This window comes from Meleagris gallopavo, chromosome 3, assembly GCF_000146605.3.
Source record: "Meleagris gallopavo isolate NT-WF06-2002-E0010 breed Aviagen turkey brand Nicholas breeding stock chromosome 3, Turkey_5.1, whole genome shotgun sequence".
Classification (NCBI taxonomy): domain Eukaryota; kingdom Metazoa; phylum Chordata; class Aves; order Galliformes; family Phasianidae; genus Meleagris; species Meleagris gallopavo.
In genome coordinates, this window is record NC_015013.2 from 55714026 (window position 1) to 55725156 (window position 11131).

The following is an 11131-nucleotide window of genomic DNA, read 5'->3' on the forward strand; positions in this document are numbered from 1 at the left end:
CAGAGGACTTTTAAGTTTGAAGAGTTTGAGCTGATTACTATCACTTTTACATTTATTAAAAAAATAGTTTTCTTAAATATATGAATGATGATGGAGTTGTTGTTTAAACACGTGTTTTGTATGTTGTCTTTCATACAGTGAAGTACAGACAGTCTTCAAATCTGAATAGACAGCCATGAATATTGAGATGCTTTATACTTTCGTATAAAACCTGAGTCTTTGTTTTCTGTGAGACGAGTATAAACTACCGAGGACAATCACTATTTGCCACCATCATGCAAATTAGAGTAGCAAAAAGTTCATTTTTGATCTATGTCAGTTTTAAATTCCATCCTCCTTTGCCAGGTTTGTCAGCTGTGACTCGACTCTCTCTGCAGTTGAGGTATCTCTGGTATCTTTCAGGTTATTCTCACATTTGTTTCATTTTAAGATGAACTGTTTCTGTGCTTAGAAATACAACATTTTAGAACTTCAGTATTAAGACTGCAAATCTGGAAAATATGGAGAAATTTTCCTTCTAGACTGGTAGTGTCATAGAAAATCAAACAGTACGGAAACCATGTCATGATACTCTCTGCTTTGGATTTTGCTATGTCTAACAGTTAATATAATTTATTATTCCTACTTTGTCAATGTTAGAGCAAAGACAAGTCTTGCTGTGAGCTTTGCATTCACCTTCAACCAAATGGTTGTGCCATTCTTGAGTCAGCAAGGAACCCAGGTCACACTGTAATGTTCAATCTTCAAGGCAAAGTAGCTGATGAAAAACAGGATATGCTGGAATTTCCAAGGAATTTGTAGTGCATGTCAAGGTAAGGTTTGGGGAGATAAATTAAGTAGACTTTTCTAAAATTTACTATTATGAAGTAGGTCATATCTTATAGGATCTGAGAGGTGTAAACTGAAAGAATGATCCTCCTCCACCAGATGGAGCAAAGCCACAAATTAATAGATTGAAATTTTCATTTTCTGCCCTTCTTGGGCAAACGATGGTGATAATGTAGCTGATATATGCAAATAAGAAGGGCTTCAATTTAGAGAAATAAATATCTCTCTAAAATGTTTACTAAACCTTCAAAAAATCGGAGTGTGGGTACATACAAGATGGCTGCTTGGGAAGCTATTCAATTTTAAAGGAAAACAAGTTCCTTAGCTTGCCACACTGCATGAGCTCTGAATGTTGCTCTATGCTACTGAGTGATAAAGAGTAGGGAAGATGCAGAATAGTGAGAAGTGTCCGCTGTTCAGGTTGGTGTCTGCAAAGAAGGCAGCTGGGTGCATACTTTAATTACTTTGGAAATTCATTTATGCATGGGAAATATGTAAGTACTTAAAATAAGCCAGTATGAACAGTATCAATATCAAAGATTATCGTGGAGGAAAGCTGCACTATTGACAAAGGACTTGCTATCTTTATTTGAAGGGTGTATTTCACCATGGTGCCATCATTCTGCTCAACACAAATCGCTGCCAGGCTCTGACTCTCAGATCTGATGGGGTCTGTAGTGGAGCAGGACAGCAGCAACAGGAATCCTACTGGAGGGTGCATAAAACTGGCTCTGGAGTCTGCATGTTTGAGAGTGTGAGAAACCCAGGAATGTACCTGAAGATCAAAGATGGCCAGTGTAATGGAACAGTAAGCACTTCTTGTTTGTATTTTCATCTGTAGATAATTTGAGTAGATTGTCAGTGACAGGAGAAAATCTTCTTTGTATTGCTTGGATAAAAATTTGATGAAAGCATTGTCTGGATTTAAGGTTTTTCAGAACATTTCTTTCATTTGTCAAGGAAAGACAGGGGAATATGGCAGGACAAGCTGTCATGCCTATTTGGCACTTAATTATAAAAATATACTCAATATTTTAAAAAATAATCACATGTATATGGTTAAAATTTATTTGTGAGATGATTCTGTGTCAAGTTTCTGTTGCATTAATTTGAGATTTTAAACAACTATAGTTCTACTGGTATGCACTTGTTTCAGAAGATGTTGGAGCCATGTTGGCATCCCATCTTTTACTGAATTCTATTTTGTCCAAAATGAGGAACATGATTTTTTTCTTTATCAACCAGCCATGCAGAGTTTCTTTCTAAAATACTTCATCATTTATGAGCAGCCTTTATATGTAGGAAAAAAAATTTTTTTGGAGAATATGGCTGAAATATTCTGATTCTTAGACCCATATTCTTCTTCACCTGATTGGAATTTAAGCAATGCATTTTTACACCTGAGAGGGGAAAAAAAAAAAAAAAAAAGAGAGAGAGAAATAAACATTACAAACATTATTATTTGTTCATTAAACTTGTTGTTTGCTAATTCTTTGTCAGTTTGCTGATAAGAACTGATATAATTGTTTGGAAAGTGACAGAATACAAACGTTCAGGGATTTAAACTGGTATTAAATCTAAATAGATTGATGATAAAAAGGACTAATGAATAATTAAATGTAAGGAATTTCATGCTGAATTGACTTTTGCAATGTAGTTCTATTAAAATGAACTAAAATTCACAGATCTACTCATGGTTTTTACTTGGGAGTTTAACTCAGTTGTGTATGAAATAGAATCAGAACTGAGATCCTCAACAGTTTTGCCCTTGCTATCAATATACTCTGATCAGAGATAAAAAAATAAAATAAAATAAATGGATCCACTGTTTGAATGCAGACTTTCTTGCAATGACTTGCTTTTTTAGCAGCGCCCTCACCACTGCATGGAAAGGAATCTCATGTAGTCTGGATGCTTATTTTGAGAAGTTACTGTATTTTAAGGTATTTAAAATTACAACATATGACAGGGTGCTCTTCTTTCTGAGACATGTTAAACTGGGATTTTTGTAACCTGTTTCTGGTTACTGGCCACAAGGAAGTAGTCGTATTATGAAAACTAATTGAACCAAATGCAGTTTGTTACAGTGGCTACTGAGTTCATGTGCATAGTGCTTTTAAATCCACAAACGTATTCACTTATCACTGTTAGAGGGCCAGATCATTGGAGTACTACACTGAGGTTTTGGTTGACTAGGACATTGAAATTGATGCTATACGTGTTGTGAAATGAAGACAAAAAATGTTTTCACATTCCTTAGCCTTCTAAAGGCTTACTAAATGGGGAATACCTCTGAATATATCCTGGACTTTGCCTAAACCCTAACATGATTCAGAATATTTTTACTCTTTCTCATTTGCTTATGTTATTGATTGGCCTTTCTGGTCACGGAGGACTACACAGAACCAAGATGTGGGTAATAATGTAGCACATTACCAAGACCCTAAAGTTAATTTGAAATGTCACTAGAGAATAGTAATGTATAAGTCTTAAGAAAAATTCAGCTTACCTAGATACATCAGTGCAATCGCTGATTTCAGATTTCTGTTTTTAATTTCTTAGGGCACGGGTGATGAATATTGTCACTTTAAAATTGAGAAGAATTGGGAAGCTGGATCTGTAAGTCTGGAATCAGTGCGGAACAAAGGGATATATGTTGGTCTCCTGCCAGACGGTCAGACCAAGCCAGTCATTAACATTGGAGAGAGCAACATTTTTTTCTACCCACAGGTCATCAAATGTATGTGATTTCTTACTATTGCTGTTTGCCTAAGTGATTAGTGTTTCTGACAGACAAAGTTCAAAACAAAAACATGTAAGATAGATTATTTGCTTTTGCATTGTTGTTTTTAGTAATTTTAAAAACGAGAAGTTTTATCATACAGTTTGTCCTGGGCTGCTAGTTAATTTTGCTCTATTTATTTACTTTAATAAAAATAAAGGGTGCAGAAGATTTTGGAGCATGAGAATCAAAACAGATGACAGGATAGACATGGAGTTGACTCCCCATTCTGGCTACAGATTCTAGAACCCGGGGAGATACTATCTTGCTTTCAAGTACACTACGCTTTCCTATTTTTAGAGGGAAAGCTCTAAAATTTAGAGAGGGCGTATGTAGCAGAAATGCTAAGTCACGGCCTGAACCAGTGATTGAGCACCTGGTGGGAAGGCAGTGACAACCCAGAGAAGCTCAGGTGCATGCAGTGCCCCTGAGTGACTGGAATGGGTGGAGCCAGGGTCCACCCCTTCCCAGACTTCACTTAGGGGGTGGCAGTGGAGGTTATCTGTGGTGGTTATCTTGCTGGAAATCCTTGGATTACTGTTTGCTTGTCTCATCTCTTTTTGGAGAATCAAGTTTTTAATTTGGTGAGCAATTTGGAGCCAGCTGGCTGGGATCATTATTATGGAAAATAAAACTATATTTGTAGTCTTATCTGAAGGACATAGACCAGAGAACAAGAAATGCAATTTCTAATGGCAATGCTAAAGTGGCCATCAGTTGAAAATTAAGAATTCTGTCAGGTTTTTGTCAGACAAATGAAGAACAACCTCAACTCGAGGGCTTCAAACAACAAAAGGAAAATATGAAAACATATACCCTGTTAATTCTGTTTCATGTATTGTGTCACCAAGACATACAGAAGTATTTTCAAAGTCACTGTGATGGCATTGTTACCATTCACTTCAGACTTGCGGGAAGGTGCTGAGAATATTTCAGTCTCTGTGTCCTTATAGATTAAAGCAAAGCTTTTTTCCTTGCAACCTTTTGGAAGACCATGGTCATCAATGGAAATTCTCAAAAAAGCAGGGCTTACTGATGCTGTTAAAGTAAAGTGAACTGTTACCTTGTTACAGGCTGGAGTTCTCCTGAGTCCTTGTTACTCAGTAAAAGGAAGAAAACAGTAGTTAATATTTTCTATTAAAGCAAGAAAGATTTGTCTGTTTGCTATTTCATTTTATCAGAAATGGCCTCTAGCAGTTTTCATTTCAGCAATCCTACTCTTTAAGAAAGGAAATACCATGAAGAAATTGATCTTGTGGAAAACCACATTGGAGCAGGTCATTTCATTCATGCCTTGATGTTAAACTGCAACTTAGATTTTCAAAGCACTAAATGGATATTTATTAGTACATCATATTTATTCTCTACTTTTTGTGACATGTTGCTAACAACAGAAGCCTATTACTAGCAGTTTTATGATAGATAGAGAAAAGATTTTGGTGTCCGTCATGTTGAATTATCAGTCGGTCTGGTATTAGTGTTTGTCATGTATGGACATATGGAAAACTTCTGAGGAAAAAAAAGAAAAGAAAGAAGTAGCAAAATATTTGTGGCTAGTGACAGAAATTACAGAAATTTACATTTGATTGTTCCAGTTGGCTGGGAAAATCCCACAGAAACTCCTGCAGAAACCAATCAAGAGAAGAAAGACTTCAGAGAATCTGAGCGCCCACCAAGAAAAGCCCAGTGGCAAACATCTCAAAGACCTTTGGTTTTTCCACCCTCAGGTAAGAAACAGTCAACAAATCAATTCTGGTACAACATTAAAGTATGTCTGTCTTCCATGCATATTTGCAGTTACTTATCTCAGGAAGGAAAATGTATGTATGTACGTATAGGTCAAAATCTAAAAAAGCCATACAACATAAAACTCATTCTTTGTTATTTAAAAGGGGCATTGAAAGGTGATTCATTGATTAGGCAGTGATTATAATATATCTGTTAAATAATTTCACATTGGTATTTTTTGAATATGTAATCATCTATGGCAAGGATTGCTTCTGTGGAATTTAAGAGGCTGATATCACCAAGAGCCCAATCCAAAGCTTTTGGAAAGTCCTGGAATATTTCTCTCACATTTTCTGCTTTATAATTCAGTGGGGGAAAGAGTAAGGTTTCAATGTGTTGAATATTAGTTTGGTTTCTCTGTAGCTAAGCAGGTAAGAATAGTTAGTTAATGTTGTTCAGAATGCAATTTCAAAGTGTTCCCAACAAGTTTGTTTGTTTGTGAAACAGATGCCAATGGGATAATCATTCATAGGGTAAAATATTGGGAAGGATTTTAATTAAATTCAGTTGGAACAAAACATTCTGTTTGAATTCAAAGCATAGGTGTGGATTATTATTAATTACCGTTAATTTATTCTGACAATGTTTCGATTCTTAGCTTAAAATGTTCACTTTCTGCTTCAAATCTATCAGTCCTCATGTTATATTATTGTGTTACAGAGTCTTCCCAAATTGTTGTGGGTTGTTGGCAAGTATCATGATATACTATGCATTTAAAAGCCATGGCAACAGCTTGCAAACCATCAAGCCTGTTTTCAAAGGAGTAGGATGTTTTTAGGACTGGATACAAATGATTCCTTTGTAGAAATAGTACCTCCATAAAATTGGTTAAGTAGGTCTATTAGCACTTTTAAGTGTTTCTGACATTCATATGTCTGGTCTTTCCTTACACAAAAGGAACAGAAATATCAGGTACTCTGCCATTCAAAAAAAATACTCATATTGAGTAAGAGATTGTCACTTAGGTTACTTCAAAAGGTATCTGATCTTTGATATTCAAAGTTTTATTTTTAATGGATATTTATTAAATACTCCCTTGCTTTTTTTTAAACAGAGTTAATATTAGAAAAAAGGTGATGTTTGGAATTAAAATACAGTACAGCAGTAGACTTACTATTTGAACTCAAAACAGATTAGCCGTCTACTGCATCTACTAGCCAATATATATGTTTTGGTTCTTAATTTCACAAATAATAATTGATTTGGAATTAATCATAGAAGAACAGAAACATAGAGTCATAGAATGGTTTGGATTGGAAGGGTCATTAAAGCCGACCCCGTTCCAACTCCATAATGTGGGCAGGGCTGCCTCCCACTTGTGGAAACTGCTGCAACAGTAGGTATTTCTGTTGCAATGTGAGTTCTTTGTTCCTTGAGACATTTCTGCTACGGAAGGTGATGTCAGGTTTCAATATCTACTTAATAGCTCACAGAATGGAGAATTACAGTGACTGTCAGAGATATGTCAGCAAAAATACATGAGACCATGTTATAGACTTAAGGTCGAATGTTCTGCATGAGCTAGAAGGGAAGGAATATATATATAGTTAGAGGATCATAGAATGAATAGGGATAAAGAAACTGAATCAGAAGACAAGAATATCTCAAACCAAGGATTTTTAAATCTTCTATTATCAGAAACAAAATAAAACAAAAGTCAACAGACTTACTGAGAGCACATACTTGTGTCAACTGCTGTATCAATCAGTAAGCATGAAATGGTACTGAGCATTTCTTCTTTGTTTGTTCCTTATGTTTCTGAAGTCATGTTGAAATTTGAATGGCAAAAACATATCTGCATCTACAAGTCAAAGTGAGGAGATTGATGCCATTAGCTACCAAGAAGTAGGCTAGCTTGTAACATGGAGAAAAATGTTGTGGTTCAGTATTAACAAACTGTATCTCCAAGAAACAATTTCTATACATTGCACATGGCTTTCCCATATGTCTGGCATATTATTAGTTACTATCAGTTTTTAACACATTTTATTTATAAAGCTAAATAAGATACAAGTAAAATCTGATCTAATTTCCTTTAGGTTTACATTGGAAATGGTGATACACAGGAGTGCAATAAAATACATCATGTCTATTGTACAAGCTTCTGCTGTAGACATTAATTTTTCTGATGGTTCACTTCAAAATTGTCACTCAATCATACGATGTTTGGGGAACCAAATTACTCTCATTTTGCTTTAGATTTAAGATAAGTAAATAAAAAAGCAAAATAATCTTTATGAAACTGTGTGAAGGATTGTGGCTTCTCCAAAATTTTCATGCAGGACTATCAGAATGAATTTTTCTCGCAATGGATTTACATCATGGTGCCATGAAGTGTATAAAATCCCATGACTAATCCAGAGTAACCATCAAATCCTCTTTTCAGATTGGAATATTTTTAGCCTGCAGCAAATCAGTGTGACTGATTTCCATTTGTAAGAAGTGCCAGTAAATTATGATGCAAAAAGCATTCAAAATCTGTGAATTGTTTGTGCATTATAATTTTTTTTCAGGATGCAGTACTTTGTGCTTGCAGTAAGCGTTTTGGGCAGCAACAACCCAAGAAGGGAATTCTTATACTAAGTATAAAGAGCAGCATAGATTTCCTCATACTTCTTAAAACCTGTGCATTTCTTGGATCTTTTAATGCATTTGCTAGTGAGTGCTTGTGGGTCATGTCACCCAAACAAGTAGGATGTGTTGTCAGATAGCTTAAGTAAGTCTGTTTTGTTACAGGTGAGGAACTACTTAGTTCTGGTTAGAGAAAATAATGTTGCTCTAAGAATGTTAAGAAGTCACACTATCAAAAAAGCTTACTGGGTTGAAGCAACTATTTAGTTATACTTACTGAAAATGAAAGATGAAAATGAAGAATTCATTGGTCACAAAAGTTTTGTAAGAAGGAAGTCCCAGGGATTCATGCTACGTTTTTTACATTGTATTCATACTTTTACTTAATTGATGACAAGGTACAGCTCAGTGAGTTTTACAAATTTGTCATAGATTTTTATTTTTTTTTTAGTATTTATATTGAGTTTGGCTAGAGTGATATTAATTTTCTTCCCGGCAGCCAGATTGGTGCTGTATTTCAGATTGATGTTATCAGTTTTGATAACACATTGATGTTTTATATATTTTGGGTAGTGCTTATCATAGATTAGGAATTCTTTACAAATCAATATTAGTGTCAATTTATGAATTCAGCAATATTTTAAGTGATTTTATGCACCTGGAACTTGTGGCCTCTAAAAGTGTACTTCATTAAATATAACTTAATGGATGAGAAATGAGCTGTGGGATACAAAAGGCTGAAAGAGCTGAGCCTTTCTGTCTGTAGAAGGGAAGGCTCCAGGGACACGTGGGAGTGGCATTTGTGTCTAAAGGGGAGTTATAAGAAGAAGGGGACAGACTCTTTAGTAGGGACTGTTCTGGTTTCAAAATAAAATAGGGGTGATTTAGACTAGGTATAAGAAGTTTTTCTTTACAATAAGGTGAGGCACTGGCACAGGCTGCCCAGAGATGTGTCTCTGGAGACACTCAAAGTCAGGCTGGATGGGGCTCTTAGCAACGTGATGTAGCAGTAGGTGTCCCTGCTCATTGTGAGGAGTTGAACCCAATGATCTTTAAGGGTTCCTTCCAATTAAAAAAGTTATAGGTTTTTATGAAAAGAACATTAATCTGCAGTGCAGATAATGTTCCTCTTATTTAACACATTAACAAGTCTATTTGCAGCTTTTTGAAGAACCGTTTAGGAACTCTTGCAGGACACAGTATATAGGCACAGTGGTTTGTTTTTTTTTTTTTGTCTTTGCAAAGTGAGGGATTAAATCTGCCTTTTGTGTTTGAGCATATTGTAAATCTGGGGGAGATAGGACCTCTCTGTTCCATGGAGGATTCATGGAGAGGAGTGCATAGAGGTGAAATTATGGTTGTGCCATTACTGAAAAGTAGTGCTTCAGACACCTGATGTTTGCAAACTCCGTTTTTTGTTTTGTTTAGTTTTCTCATAAAGTAGTACTGCACTGCTGTTATCTTATTCATACAGATCGTCCCTTAGCCTAAACACTGCACTTTGATGCTTAAGTATGATTGGGGAAGAGTTTTTTCCTTTTCTAGTTGAATCTTGTAGCTAATCTGAACAAGACGTTTTCCTCATTTGTCACTGAAAAAATACAGTCCCCTCTTCTGTTATGGTCTCCTTATCCCAGAATCACAGAATTGCAGGAATTGGAAGGGACCTCTAGAGATCATTGAGAATTATTGAGGTTATGTGCTGATGTTACAACAGTGACTGGCAATTTCATGTCAATTTTCATCTCCCTCTTAATGTTCTGTATTTCACAGAGGAAATGAGAAATCCCCAAGTTGGTGAGTGTTCCCTTCCTTCATCTGATGACTGGAAAGTGTCAGTGCTGACAGGAAGTGCAGGAGCTCGAGCAAATGTCACTCTCTGGATATATGGAGATGGAGGAGCAGACGGACCAATAACTCTCGGCAAGGAGAACAGAAAGCAGCTCTTCCTTCCTAGGCAAGAGGATGAATTTCAGGTAGTTAATGAAGGCTAAGAACATTATTTTACTGTGTTTCTTTCCAAAGATTATCCTGTCATGTGAAAAGAAAAAATAGTTTTCCCTTCTGTTTACACATAAAACAAATCTCTCTAATCTCTGTGTATTCTGCATTAAATCAGCTTAGTGCAAATAGTTAGCAGTGGAAGAGCCATTCTTTCTTTCAATTTCCTCTCTCAGACATTTATTTCTCTAAGACCACTGATTTGAAACTAGCTTTAGAAACTGTCCACTCCAAAACAAATCACGTATAATGCAAGGCTTGTATATAATTCAGGTATCTTTAGTAATGAAATGCTCTTGTGCACAGTCTTCATGGCATACTTTAAAGTGATTATCATGTAACTGGTTCAGTTCAAGTTGATAACTGAGACATTTTTCAGCCACCATATAATAAATACCTGGAATACCAGAAGTTTTATTGCTAAGAGACCAATAACTGAAATATTATCATGGTCATTAAAACACAGAGTTTCACTATATTATTTAAGAAGAATCCCACTTTCACTGTGGCAAGATTATTTCTAGACGGTCTGAGAGTAAATTATTGAAGGAGCTAATATTTCTGTTTTGCTGAAATCTTTGTGTCTGAGATGTATGTGATACACTGCTGTCTTCAGATAACTGAAGCAGAAGTTGTACTTTTCACATTTATTTCTGTACTCGTCAATTCTTCCAATGCGGTCTTGGCACAAATCAAAACTAATTCTGTCAACAATATTAATAATAATCTTCTTGAATGTGACATAGACACATAGGAAGGTAAAAAAAAACTGAGCATTGCACTTGGTTAAGCATGTTGTCTGTATATTCTGATCCATGGGGAATCCTGTTCTTTTAATTAGTGAATAATTCATAAGCAGCATTGAATAATGACATGCTTGCGATGTTAATCTGTATGTTCCAAAGAGATGGACAAGTTTCTTTTTTCTAAAATGAATATTGCCCCTTATAGCTCTGTGCTCTATATAACAATATTGCGAGCATGCAGGGTCTATCAGCACCTGGGGCTACTACTATGATTCTTTTACATCATGCTGACAGTATTGCTTTCAGACAAAAAACAACAAATATCACCAAAGTGCTTTTCAATCTTTAGTGTGAAATAGGCGAAGAAACTCTCTGAGTAAGAGCTTTTTCTTTCTTTCTTTTTTTTTTTTTTTTT

The 11131-nt window shown here is 35.6% G+C and overlaps 1 protein-coding gene across 1 annotated transcript in view; it reads left to right on the top strand.

Moving 5' to 3' along the window:
- LOC104910342 (lipoxygenase homology domain-containing protein 1-like) overlaps positions 1–11131 on the top strand; it is a 193812-nt gene that overhangs the window by 52487 nt on the left and 130194 nt on the right. Inside the window, 6 exon segments of the mRNA XM_010708935.3 lie at positions 640–766; positions 769–812; positions 1424–1636; positions 3391–3568; positions 5206–5337; positions 9743–9945. Of these exon segments, the coding sequence (XP_010707237.2) occupies positions 640–766; positions 769–812; positions 1424–1636; positions 3391–3568; positions 5206–5337; positions 9743–9945 (897 nt within the window).